Source organism: Hemitrygon akajei, chromosome 23, assembly GCF_048418815.1.
Source record: "Hemitrygon akajei chromosome 23, sHemAka1.3, whole genome shotgun sequence".
NCBI classification, from domain to species: Eukaryota; Metazoa; Chordata; class Chondrichthyes; order Myliobatiformes; family Dasyatidae; genus Hemitrygon; species Hemitrygon akajei.
The window spans coordinates 3,897,970-3,912,429 of NC_133146.1; the positions used below are offsets into that span (position 1 = coordinate 3,897,970).

The 14,460-nt window shown below is 42.5% G+C and overlaps 1 protein-coding gene across 3 annotated transcripts in view; it reads left to right on the plus strand.

Annotated features, from left to right (window-relative positions):
- The first annotated feature begins 8,603 nt into the window (after window positions 1–8,603).
- Window positions 8,604–14,460, plus strand: part of xpnpep1 (X-prolyl aminopeptidase (aminopeptidase P) 1, soluble) — a 107,024-nt gene continuing 101,167 nt past the window's right edge. The window contains exon 1 of one of the 3 annotated variants that reach the window (XM_073026865.1): window positions 8,604–8,705. Coding sequence is in view for 1 of the 3 variants with exons in the window: in XM_073026864.1 (XP_072882965.1) it covers window positions 14,095–14,107 (13 nt within the window). In the remaining 2 variants the exon portion in view is untranslated. Of the gene's footprint in view, window positions 8,706–13,961; window positions 14,108–14,460 lie in introns of those variants that run through there. The other 2 variants (XM_073026866.1, XM_073026864.1) reach the window with 2 other exon arrangements.

The window sequence follows — 14,460 nt, forward strand, 5'->3', positions numbered from 1 at the left end:
TGATAGTTATTTCCCAGGGTGGGAACATTAATTATAAGAGTGCACAGGTTTAAGATGAATGGGGCTTTGTAGAAGTAGATCAGATAGCAATGTTTATGATGTGTTTAGACCAAGGGTTCCTAACCTGGGGTCCATGGACCCCACAGTTAATAGTAGTGGTCCATGGCATAAAAAAAGTTGGGAAGCATTGGTTTAGAAAGACACATGAACAGGCATGGAATAGAAAGGTACAAACTATGGAATTGGTTAGATTGGCATTTTGGGGAATGCAGATATGGTAGAATAAAGGACTGTTCCTGTGCTGTACATCTTTATGAATCTGCCTCCAGCAGTATGTGCAAGCCACTAACCACTTGGTGTATAAAAATGCTCTCCTATGTCACTTTTGGTTATTTTTGCCAATGACTTTCATTTTTCTCTGATTCTAAACCCTTCAACTTCTGTGTTATCTACTCTGTCCATACCTTTCATTGTGTGGGATCCTTCTTCAGCTGAACAATGATTTTTAGAAAGCAAAATCAGAGGTGGGATGAAAAATGCTGGAAGGATTTAATACGTTTGGTAGCATCTATGAAGTGAGAAACAGAGAAAGAGATATTGAGTCAAGTAGCACATAAACCAGCCTGTTAGTAAATACCCCCTTACACCCTCATCCCATTTCACCCTCCACAACATACTCATCAACTATGCCCAGTTTACAGTGGCTAATTGAACTACCAACCCCAAAAATAAAGGACAATGCTGGAAATAATTGGGAGATTAGAAGGATTTATTTATGTATTATTTTGTAACTTATATTATTGTTTATGTCTTGCACTGCAAACAACAAATTTGACAACAAAAGCTGATGACAGTAAACTTGATTCTGATTCTGATCTGTGGACAGAGAAAAAAGATGTAATGAACATTATTCAGTTCAATTAAACTCAAGTTTAATTGTCATTCAAACATATAGGAATACTCAAGAATACAGTCAAACGAGACAGCATTACTCTGGGGTCAAGGTGCAAAATGCAGTACCAACAGTCACACAGAGCACAAACTACACACAAGATAGCAAGCACAAATGGCATCACAATCACCCAATAAAAGATATAAAACTCATGCCAACAATCTACAGTCGACCACGACAGAGTTTGCTCCCCACTGAACGAACACCAGGAGGAGGGGCAGCACTGACCCAGACCAGACGCTACAGCACACCGCCCCTGGTGGAATGCACCAGCTCTGAAGCCTCTCCGAGGTAACACCACGGCTTGATGCTCAATCCCCACACATAGAAGACAAGAAGCACATACAGAGTATCAGAAAACTACAACCACACAAAATATACATGTATACAGACCAGACCCTTCAGCCCATTGAACTCTTCAGTCGACCCCAATGGAGCTTATCTTCTGCTGAGTGAACACTGATTCCAGCCTGGATGCTGCTCCACATTGCCCTTGGAGGAGCACACTAGCTTTGACACCTCTGTGTTGGCAGCTATAAACAGGGGCACCGTATCTTGAGGCCCAGTCCTTGCTACCACCGAAGCCACGCAGCTCTCCCGCCACCCATCCCTGCTCTTAGCCAATAAATCAGTGAATCAAACTTGTGGCATACCAGATTAACAATGTCCAAAATGGAGATTCTATGGATGAGAACAAAATTCTCAGATGGTATTATGCCAGGGTCAGGACATCTTGGATCAATTCCTCGGCAATCTTAGCTTTGACCAACAACCAATCCACATTTGGGATTGATTAGCAAAAGCAAATGAAAGGAAGGCGGAGATGAGTGCAGCGGCCATAATCGCAGCAGCCGTTGGTTGAGTGACCAGTCAGAGTGGTGATCTTGACGCTTTAGCTCTTCAAGGCTTCAGTCACAGAAAATAAAAAAAAGCTCAAATTTGTTTTTTTTCTTCTTCCCTTCTTTGTATCTGCTCAGCTAGGGACAGTAGACATGCCAGGTAGGATAGTGGATTGCTCCTCTTGTGCGATGTGGGAAGGCAGGGAGGACTCCAATGTCCTTGATGACTACACCTGCAAGAAGTGCATCCACCTGCAGCTTCTAATAATCCGCATAAAGGAGTTGGAACTGGATGAACTCCGGATCATTTGGGAGGCTGAAGGGGATGATAGATAGGATATATAGAGAGGTAAATACACCCAAGATACAGGACACAGGCAAATGGGTGACAGTCAGGAAGGGGAAAGGGGTTAAGGAGCTAGTGCAGGGTACCTCTATGGACATCCCCCTCAGCAACAGGTATATCACTTTGAATATTGTTGAGCAGTTGACCTAACAGAGGAAAGTCACAGTGGTCGGGTCTCTGGCATTGAGTCCGGCTCTGTTACTCAAAGGAGAAGGGGATGAAAAGGCATGTTGTGGTGATAGAGGATTAGTTAGTTAGAGGAATGTACAGGAGGTTCTGTGGGTGAGAACGAGATTCCAAGATGGTGTGTTGCCTCCTGGGTCCCAGGACATTTCAACATTCTTAAATGGGAGGGTGTACAGCCAGAAGTCATGATCCATGTAGATACCAATAACATGGGTAGGAGGAGTGGTGAGGTTTTATATAGGGAATTCAAGGAGTTAGGTGCTAAGTTAAAGGGCAGGACCTCCAGGGTTGTGATCTCAGGATTGTCACTCATGCCACGTGCTAGTGAAGCCAAAACTAGGAAGATTACACAGTTTAACACATGGCTAATGCGTTAGAAACATAGAAAACATACAGCACAATACAGGCCCTATGGCCCACAAAGCTGTGCCGAACATGTCCCCATCTTAGAACTACCTAGGCCCATAGCCCTCTATTTTACTAAGCTCCATGTAGCCATCCAGAAGTCTCTTAAAAAACCTTATCATTTCCGCCTCCACCACCGCCGCTGGCAGCCCATTCCATGCACTCACCACTCTGCATAAAAAGCTTGAGTTGAAGTAGGAGGAAGGACATAAGATTTTTGGATTATTGGGCTCTCTTCCAGAGTAGGTGGGGCCTGTACGGAAAGGACAGATTACACCTGAACTGGAGGGGGACTAATATCCTAGCAGGAAAGTTTTTTAAAGCTGCACGGTGGGGTTTAAACTAAAATTGTTGGGGGATAGGAACGAGATTTGCAGATTGTGGAGGCAGGAGTTGGTAAGAACCCAAAGTTAGGAATCAAAAGGTTGAGCATGGTGTCCTGAGCTGCGTATGTTTTAATGCAAGAAGTATCATAGGAAAGGCGGATGGTAGTGCTGAAGGTGAGGTAGCTGGTTTACAAACAAGAGACAATATCCAGTGAGGAAAGGCTGTTGATAGGGTAAAATTGCATTGACAGGATGAGTTGCAATGTAAAATGAAGACAAAATCAAAAAGGGTAAATACAGAAATGAAGGTGTTATATTTGAATGAGAAGAATCATGGCTAAAAGAAGATTATAGCTGGGAGCTTAATGCCCAAGGACATACATAGTATCGAAAAGACAGGCAGGAAGGCAAAATGGGCAGCATTGCTCTATTGGTAAAAAATCAAATCAAATCATTAGAAACAGGTGACAAATAGTCAGAAGGTATTGAATCATTGTGGAAAGAGCTAAGGAACTGGAAAGGTAAAAAGATCCTGAAGGGAGTTGTACACAGACCCTCAAATAATCCTAAGGATGTGGTCTACAAATTTCACTAGGAGATAGAAAATGTATGCCAAAAGGGCAATGTTGCAATAGTCATGGGGGGTTTCAATATGCAGGTAGATTGGGAAAATCATGTTGGTGCTTGATTCCAAGTGGGGGAATTTCTAGAATGCCTATGAGATGGCTTTTTAGGGCAGCTTGAGACTGAGCCCACTAGGGATTCAGCTATTCTGGATTAGGTGTTGTGCTTAAGATAAAAGAACCTTTAGGGGCAAGTGATTATAATATGATTGAATTCACCCTGAAATTTGAGAAGGAGAAGCTAAAGTCAGATGTATCAGTATTACAGTAGAGTCAAGGGAATGAGAAAGGAGTTGGCCAGAATTAATCGGAAAAGAACACTGGTAGGGATGATGGCAGAGCAGCAATGGCTGGAATTTCTGGAAGCAATTCAGGAAGGACAGGATATCTTCATCCTTAGGAGGAATAAGTATTCTAAAGACAAGATGACACAACCATGGTTAACAAGAGAAGTCCAAGCCAACATAAAAGCCATAGAGAGGGCATATAATAGAGAAAAAATTAGTGTGAAGTTAGAGAATTGGGAGGCTTTTAAAAACCAAAGGAAGGAAACTAAAAAAGTCATCAAGAAGGTAAAAATGGAATACAATTATAAGCTAGCCAAAAATATTAAAGAGGAAACCAAAGGTTTCTTCTGATACATGAAGTGTAAAAGTGAGGCGAGAGTGGGTATTGGATTGCTGGAAAACGATACTGGAGAGTTAGTAATGGGGGACAAAGAAAAGGTGGATGAACTGAATAAGTATTTTGCACCAGTCTTCACTGTGGAAGACACTAGCCGTATGGTGGAAGTTCCAGGTTTCAGGGGTCATGAAGTGTGTGAAGTTACTGTAACCAGAGGGAAGGTTCTAGGGAAACTGAAAAGTCTGAAGGAAGATAAGTTACCTGGACTAGATAGTGTACACCCCAGGGTTCTGAGAGGGTGGCTGAAGAGATTGTGGAGGCATTAGTAATGATCTTTCAAGGATCACTGGATTATGGGATGGTTCTGGAAGACTAGAAAATTGCAAATGTCATTCCACTCTTCAAGAAGGGAGAGTGGCAGAAGAAACTATAGGCCAGTTAGTCTGACCTCAGTGGTTGGGAAGATATTGGAGTTGATTGTTAAGGATGAGATCTGAGTACGTGAGGTACACGATAAAATAGGCCATAGTCACCATAGTTTCCTTAAGGGAAAATCTTGCCTAACAAATCTGTTCAAATTCTTTGAAGAAATAACAAGCAGCATAGACAAAAATGAATTGGTTGATGTTGTGTACTTTCTGAAGGCTTTTGATAAGGTGCCACATATGAGGCTGCTACAAGCCCATGATATTACAGGAAAGATTCTAGCATGGATAAAGCAGTAGCTGATTGGCAGGAGGTAAAGAGTGGAAATAAAGGGAGCTTTTTCTGATTGGCTGCTAGTAACTAGTGATGTTCCTCAGGGATCTGTGTCAATGATTTTGATGATGGAATTGATGGCTTTGCAGATGATATGAAGATAGGTGGAATGACAGGTAGTTTTGCAGCAGTAGAGAGGCGATGGAAGGACTTAGAGTGATTAGGAGAATGAGCAAAGAATGACAAGCTATCTTCAAACTTTGCAGCTCAAGTCTGGGCCATCAACAGTGATTCTCTCAGAATGATACAGCGCTGATTTAAGTTTTCCACCTTATTCTTAAGACTCAGAATTATTGTGTGGTGGTGCCTTATGACCTCTGCAAACAGTCAGAAAGCATCACACTGGCTATTCTTTCCCCTAGTAAAACCCAACGATTTAAGTATGGACACAATGTGATGTCCAATTTCAACCCTGGCAAAATCTAACTGATCTGACCAATTTACCAGCATTCTGTAAACCATCAATAGATTATAAAGCCCTCAAGTGTTGTCATTCTAACTGGGACTTGGCATCTCTCTTCTGGGGCATCCTCTCTTTTAAATAAACTTTTTCAAGAAATGCATTTGCAGCCCTAAAACAGCCAGTTCCTGTTACTCACAGCGTCAAATGTAATGTAGAAGCAGGTTCACGGGTTTGGTGAGCAAGATAGAAAACACTGATTGCGACTGACTGACCCTACACAAACTTCTATCACCTACCCTCTCTTATTCCTTAATAGCCAGTTAGCTATCACACACTCTCCCATTGGGGCTTCTATGTACTCATTAAGGCAACTTTCTAAAACCAGTTACAACCTCTATTCCATCTAGTCCTTTGACAGTATGGAAGTCCCAATCAATACGTGGAAAGCTACAATCAAGAAACCTTTGTTTCTTGCAAGTCTGCGATCTCTCTACAGGTTTGTTCCTCTCAATGCCACCTACTGTTGGGTGGTCTGTAAAGTAGCCCCACTAACATGGTTGTATCTTTCTTATTCTTCAGTTCCACCCATAACACAACACCAGACAAGTTATCTAGTCTGTCCTGGCTGAGTTCTGCCGTGACATTTTCCTTGACTAGTAACACCATCTCTCCTTCTTTAATACCTCCTGCTCTGTAGTATCTAAAGCAAAAGAACTCCACAATATTCAGCTGCCAGTCATGCCCTTCCGGCAACCAGGTCTCATTAATGGCTACAATTTAAATTACAAATTAAAGGTCATGTTTGACAAACCTTATTGAATTTTTTGAAGTAGTTACGAGGAATGTTGACGAGGGTAAGGCAGTGGATGTAGTCTATATGGACTTCAGCAAGGCCTTTGACAAAGTTCCACATGGAAGGTTAGTTAAGAAGGTTCAGTCGTTAGGTATTAATGCTGGAGTAATAAAATGGATTCAACAGTGGCTAGATGGGAGATGCCAGAGAGTAGTGGTGGATAATTGTTTATCGGGATGGAGGCCGGTGACTAGCGGGGTGCCTCAGGGATCTGTTTTGGGCCCAATGTTGTTTGTAATATACATAAATGATCTGGATGATGGGGTGGTAAATTGGATTAGTAAGTATGCTGATGATACTAAGGTAGGAGGTGTTGTGGATAATGAGGTGGGTTTTCAAAGCTTGCAGGGAGATTTATGCCGGTTAGAAGAATGGGCTGAACGTTGGCAGATGGAGTTTAATGCTGAGAAGTGTGAGGTTCTACATTTTGGCAGGAATAATCCAAATAGAACATACAGGGTAAATGGTAAGGCATTGAGGAATGCAGTGGAACAGAGAGATCTAGGAATAACAGTGCATAGTTCCCTGAAGGTGGAGTCTCATGTAGATAGGGTGGTGAAGAAGGCTTTTGGAACGCTGGCCTTTATAAATCAGAGCATTGAGTACAGAAGTTGGGATGTAATGTTAAAATTGTACAAGGCATTGGTAAGGCCAAATTTGGAATATTGTGTACAGTTCTGGTCACCGAATTATAGGAAAGATATCAATAAATTAGAGAGAGTGCAGAGACGATTTACTAGGATGTTACCTGGGTTTCAGCACTTAAGTTACAGAGAAAGGTTGAACAAGTTAGGTCTCTATTCATTGGTGCGTAGAAGGTTGAGGGGGGATTTGATCGAGGTATTTAAAATGTTGAGAGGGATAGATAGAGTTGACGTGAATAGGCTGTTTCCATTGAGAGTAGGGGAGATTCAAACGAGAGGACATGATTTGAGAGTTAGGGGGCAAAAGTTTAAGGGAAACACGAGGGGGTATTTCTTTACTCAGAGAGTGATAGCTGTGTGGAATGAGCTTCCTGTAGAAGTAGTAGAGGCCAGTTCAGTTGTGTCATTTAAGGTAAAATTGGATAGGTATATGGATAGGAAAGGAGTGGAGGGTTATGGGCTGAGTGCGGGTAGGTGGGACTAGGTGAGATTAAGAGTTCGGCACGGACTAGGAGGGCCGGAATGGCCTGTTTCCGTGCTGTGATTGTTATATGGTTATATGGTTAATATCATAATTCCAGGTATTGATCCATGCTGAGCTCACCTGCTTTTCCTATGATACTTCTTACATTGTAATATACCCAGCTCCATGGTCAACCTTTTGATTCCTGACTTTGAGTTTTCAACATCTCTCTCCACTACCTGTTCTGGACCTTGGTTCCCATTCCCCTGCTACTCTAGTTTTGAACCCTATTGTGCAGCACTTGCAAACCTTCCCGCTAGGATATTAGTCCACCTCCAGTTCAGGGGCAAACAGTCCCTTCTGCACAGGTCCCACATTCACTAGAAGAGAGCCCAATGATCCACGAATCTCCCCTACAAAATCTCCTTAGCCATTTATTAAACTGAAAAATTTTCCCACTTCTGGCTTCCCTAGCACGTGGCACAGGTAGCAATCTTGAGATCACAACCCTGGAGGTTGTGCCTTTTGACGTAGTACAACTATCTCCCTGAACTCACTTTGCAGAACCTCGTCACTTTTCCTTCCCATGCCATTGATACCTACACGGACCACAACCTCTGGCTGTTCACTCTCCCACTTAAGGAGTCGATCGGAGATGTCCCGACCCCTGGCACACGGGAGGCAACATAACATCGGAAAACTCGTTCTCGACCACTTAACCTCATTTCAGTTCCTCTGACGAATGAATCCCCTATCTCCACAGCTCGTCTCTTCTCTTCTCTCCTCCCTCCCCCCCTTCACTGAGTTGCAGAGCCAGGCACAGTACCAGATAACTGACCACGGTGACTTTCCTCGGCTTGGTCATTACCCCCCAACGGTATCCAACTGATATACCTGTTGTTGAGGCCTCCAAAGGCTGACAGACCTGTCAATTCTATTTTCCCAGTTTTGTCTGTTTTTATTTTCATGAGAAGTTGGCTGAATGGTCCTTCTTTTTCGTACTTATTTTGTCACCACGGACATACAGGCTATATTTCAGAGAGAATGCTGTAGAAATATATAACAAATGGAAAGATGCAGAAGATGTACCCGATAGCAACAAGCACATCGAGCAGCTCAGCGCCGGCAGCGGTTTGCGGTAATACGCATGCGTCAATGAACGCCGCTCTCCTGACGTCGGTGGGACCGGCGCGCATGCGCGGCGTGAAGACCAGCTGGTTGACGAATGGTGGCCCCCAGCCGGTGAGGAGATTGCATCAGGAGATTGCGAAACCGGTGTGAGGTGAGGTGTCAGGGCGGAATTAGAGGCGCTGGGTTAGAGGTGAGGGTGAGGGCCAGGGCCAGGGGCAGAGCGTAGAAAGTCAAAGGGGATTTGTAATGGACAGAGGAGGGGAGATTGAAGTTGGGGTGAGTTGCTTGAATGGGGTTGAGGCGTGTCGAGTGCCAGACGGGTTCGTATGCATGGGCCACAGTGGGGTTGAACATGAGGTGACTGACTTTGTGGGTCAGAGGAGAGGGAACTAGGTCAGTTTGAGCTAGGTGAGCCATGCCTAGCTATGGGAGAGGGTCACATTACAGCCATGTTTCTGCGGGTGTCATAGTTGGGTATAAATGCCGAGGCTTTGCTTCAATGTGCTTCTGAAAGAGGATGTTAAGCAGAGGAATTGGGTAAGTGCAAGAAAGTTTTTCCGTAAAAACTAATGTGCTGATTTGGGCAGGAATAGAAAGATAGAAGAGATGAATGTGTGGCTGATAACTTACTCCAGGGAGTAGGATTTCAGCTTCTTGGGGGCCATTGAAATCTCTTCTTGGGTATGAGTGACCTCTGCAAAACGGACATGTTGCATCTTAGCTGGAGAATAATCAATAACCTGGCTGAGAGATTTGCTTGTGTTACTGAAATGATTCAAAGTACATTTATTATCAAAGTATGTACAAATTATACAACCTTTGAGATTTATCTGCTTGCAGGCAGCCACAAAGCAAGAAACCCAAAAGAACCCAATTAAAAGAAAAACCAACACCCAATGTGCTGAGAAAGAGGAAAAAAACACAATTACGCATACAATATAAGCAAGCCACAGCATTCCAAACCAAGTTAAACCTATAAATCCAGAGCAGCCTCGGTCTCATTACATCACAGAATGGGACACATTGACCTGAAGCTCGCATTCACTAAGCATGGAGCAGCTGGAGCAGTCTCACAGCCTCTGCGTCACAGAGATAGAGTAAACGCCATGGAAGAGCAAGCAGAATCGGCCTGACCATCACCTCCAATCTGGACACACTGCCTTTTCAGTCTATCTGAGCAGGTGTTTAAATTGTATTCACTGGGTTATGTCCCGCTCTGGGGTTAGACCCCTCCGGCCAGCCCAAGGATGTTCTTGAGCTTTCCAAATCAGCTTGGTGCTTGGATTGATCCAACCTCGCTCCTGGTTTAGGTGGGCGAGCTCCGAAACTCCTCCAAATCCTCTCCGATTCACTCATTTCAACTACGACTTCATCTCGATCTTGCTTCTCCTTGAACATGCCACTCTCCAACTTTGCATCACATCTGCATGGCTCGACCGTCGAGTCAGCCTCCCCCTCGCACGCCTCTTCATTGTTTGTGGGGCTAGTTTACCACAATTTACCACAGAAAAAAGTGTTATTAATAATGTATTCAATCATATTTTTTGCCTTTTGAACAACCAGTAAGCTGTTGCCCAACTTCAATGGATCCATCTTAAACCAAAAGGAGGGTTTAACTTAGTTTGACGGGGGTGGGAGCCAATGGACCAGTCGAGAGATTGAGAAGAAGGTATACATCCTGCCCAATATGTCTGTAAGGAAGGACTGGCAGGATCAAGGTAGTAGACACAATGAGATGAATGGGTTCAAACTGTGTTTAATTTAATTCTAGGGGTATTAGGGGTAAGAGTGATGAACTTAGAGCATGGAATGATGATGCTGTGACCATTACAGAGACTTGGTCAAGAAAAAGACTGGACTGTATCAGAAGCATATTTATTATCACTAGCATTAGATATGAATTTTGTTTTGTGGCAGCAGTAAAGAATAAAATATAAAAATTAAGGTAAGTTATAAAACATAAACAGTCCAAAAGAGGAATAGCGAAGTTGTATTCATGGATCGTTCAGAATCTGAAAGTGAAGGGGAAAAAGCTGTTCTTAAGCCAGTATGGGTTCAGGAGAAGGTAGTAATGAATAAAGAACATGTCCTGAATGATGAGGATCCTTATTGATGGATACCAGCTTTGGAAGATATCCTTCATGGTGGGGATGGTTGCACCCATGATGTAGTTGGCTGACTCTACAACCCTCTGCAACCTCTTTCAATCCTGTGCATTGGAGCCTTCATATCTGGCAGTGATGCAACTTGTCAGAATGCTCTCTAACGTACATCTGGAAGAAATTTGCTAGAGTCTTTGACGTATCAAATCTCATCGAACTACTAACCAAGTATAGTTGCTGGCTTCTTAATTGTTTCAGTATGTTGGGCCTCGAATAGATCCTTTGAGATGTGGTGATAGGGGATTCGTTAGTTAGGTGAATAGAAAGCAGGTTCTGAGGATGAGAAGGAGATTCCCGGTTGGTATGTTGCCTCCTGGGTGCCAGAATCTGGGACAACTTGGATTAATTCCTCAGAATTCTGATGTAAGAGGATGAGCAGCCAGAATTTGTGGTCCATTTAGGAACCAGTGACATGGTAGGAAGAGTGATGAGGTTCTGCAAAGTAGTTTAGGGAATTAGGTGCTAAGTTAAAGGACAGAACTTCCAGGGTTTAGATGTCAGGATTGCTACGCAGGCCACGTGCTAGTGAGGCCAGAAATAGGAAGACCATACAGTTTAACACATGTCTGAGAGTTAATGTAGGAGGAAGAGCATCAGATTTTTGGATCATCGGGTTCTCTTCTAGGGAAGGTGGGACTTGTACAGAAGTGATGGTTTGCACCTTGGTGCAGGGGACTGATATCCCAGCAGCAAGATTTGTTAATGCACGGGGGGGTGGGGGGGATGGGGTTAAACTATAGTTGTTGGGAACCAGAGTGCCATAGTGGTTAGGGTGTGGAGAAAGATGTTAAGTCCTCAGACAAAGTCAGGTATCAAAAGGTTGAACGTGGTGTGACTAATGTCCTGAGCTACGTATATCTCAGTGAGAGAAGTAGGAAAGGCAGATGAGCTCAGGGCATGAATCAACACATGGAATTATAATATTGTAGCCATTAGTGAGACTTGGTTGCAAGAGGGGCAGGACTGACAGCTCAGTATTCTGGATTCTTTTGTTTTAGATGCAACAGCAGGAGTGATTAAAGGGGGAGGGGTGACGTAACTAACCAGAGAAATGTCACGGCATGCTAGGTCAGGACAGATCGATGAACTTGTCTAGTGAGCCCTTTTGGGTGGAACGTAGGAATAAGAAGGATATGACCATGTAAATGGGGCTATATTATAGACCACCCAACAGTCCGCTGGATTTAGAGTAACACATTTGTGGAGAGATTGCAGACTGTTGCAAGGAACATAAGGTTGTTATAGTAGATGATTTTAACTTTTCAAATATTGACTGGTCATCCTATACTGTAAAAGAACTGGACGGGATAGAGTTTGTCAAATGTGTCAGGAAAGTTTTCTTAATCAGAAAAAAAGTCTCAATGAGAGAGTGTGCGATGGTTGATCTGCTATTAGGGAATGAGACAGGACAGGTGACAGAAGTTTGTGAAGGGGAACACTTTGCATCTAGTGATCATAATACCATTAGTTTCAAAGTAAATATACAAAAAGATAGGTCTGGTCCTCAGGTTGGGATTCTAAATTTGAGAAAGGCCAATTTTGATGGCATCAGAAAGGATCTGGCAAGTGTGGATTGGGACAGGCTGTATTCTGAGAAAGGAACTCTCAGAAGTGAATTTTGAAAGTACAATGCTCGTATGTGTCTGTCAGAATAAAAGGTAATCACCTTCCAGCTAGCCTTTTTCCCCCTCCCACCACATTTTTATCCTTTTATCTTCTCCCTTTTTTTCCTGTTATTTTCTCCCCTTCATCCTGAAGAAGTGTTTCGGCCAGCATAAGTGGTGAACTCAAGCTTGAGTTCAATGTTTAAGGGAAGATTGGATATTGAATAGGAGGGATATGAATAACTATGGTCTGGGTGCTGATTGATGGGACTAGGCAGTTTAAGTGGTTTGGCATGGACTAGATGGGCCAAAGGGCCTTTTTTCTATGCTGTACTTTTGTGTCAACCTTGATTCTAATTCAGATTTATTGATCATGCATACATTGAAACATACAGTTAAATCTGTCATTTGAGCTAACAACCAACACGCCCAAAGATGTGCTAGGGCAACCTGCAAGTGTTGCCCCACATTTTGGTGCCAACATAGCATGACTACAATGCTCAGCAGAACAATTGACACCAGCCTCTGTTGTTCTTCAAAAAGTACCACGGCATGTTTTGAGTCCAACTGAGACACAGACAGACGGACCCTTGCATTAATCTATCACTTGAAAATTGACACTTTCAACAGTACAGCCTGTTCTCAGTATTGTACTGGAATATTGATTTGGTTGCAAGCACGTGTGGAAGTTGAATCCAGATAAAGTCACTCAGAGACTGTATAAACTCTTTATTCAAAGCACCCGGGGCTTACTGAGTTAGTTGCTCAAACAGGAACAGTCTGTGACTGTTCCTGTCCGGTTCACCAACTAACTCACAATTCCCCAAGCTGGAGTCAGACTTATCTATTGCTTGACAGTACCAAGAGGCAAATTACAGAATAGGTATAATGGCCTCATACACAAACAGGTTGGAGTGGTCTTATCTCAGCGCTTGACTGCACAAAGAAACAAGGATTTTGAAACACTGTCTTACTCCGAGAAGAAATATGGTTCAGCTTGGCTTAGCACATCTGTTGATCATCAGTAGTTTCTTTCAGAAAGAACAGGCTGCTATTGTTTAACTAACGTGTTAACCCTTTTACATACTTTATCACACAGATACATGGAGTGTGACTTGAACCTAATGTTCTAATATTAAATGAGTAAATAGGTTCAGTATTAAAAATTTCATCAACAGAGAAGTAACTAAAATTTAGCTCTGCCAAATTGATAACAGAACTGTAGATTGATTCAGCTATTCAGCTGTACTTTAGTTTTAAGAATTGTTAATCCAATTGATTAAAAAAATCATTAGTTTACTTGAGATATTGTCCAGTATATGTGATCTGCTTTCAGTCAGAAATTGTCTAGTTAGCAATTCATTCAACGCCTCATTCGGCCATCTGTATGTTGGAGTACACACTAAAGGCAGACTAAGACTTAAATTGTGACCTTGCATTAGATCATGTGTGTTTTAATTTCAAAAACATCTGATGCTGCAGATTTGATGCTTTATTGGTATCCAAAGTCCTCAGCTCTGCAATAATAATAATCATCCACTCCAACTACACAACTTGATAGTAAAATGAAATTTCATAATGACTGTTGAGCAAGTTTATTGTAGGTGAGGATTAATGTATTACAGGTTTAGATGCAAGTTAATGTCGCCTGGAGGTAGAAAGGATAGATAACAAACTAGCAAAGCGAAGTTGAATTGTAAAGGGCAAGGTCATATGTTCTTCCTGGTAATACACTTCTGATATCTCAAGGCACCTACACTGTACCTGCAAAAACATGGATGTTAAAGGTAAGTGATTTCCACTGTGTGCTTTAGTTTCTTGTATTTTAAGAAATTCTAATGCAGTAACAAGATTTTTCTGGTTTGTATCAAAACTGGTTGGCAGTGATGAAAAATCATCACCCTGTAATGTTAAATCTGTTTCTCTGCTGACTAGTATTTCTAGTATTTACAATTTTTATAGCACCCGTAGAACTAGTATAATTAGTGAATTCAGAAACTATCCTATCTTGTAATGCAAAGTTACTGATTTTGAGATACTTTTCTTCTGTGGTTTCTGAGTTACTGAAAGTTTCCTTGAGTCTCCTTGAACTCACCTTAAACCAGACCTTTGTGGCGATTGGAAATGGCTGTGAGTTTGA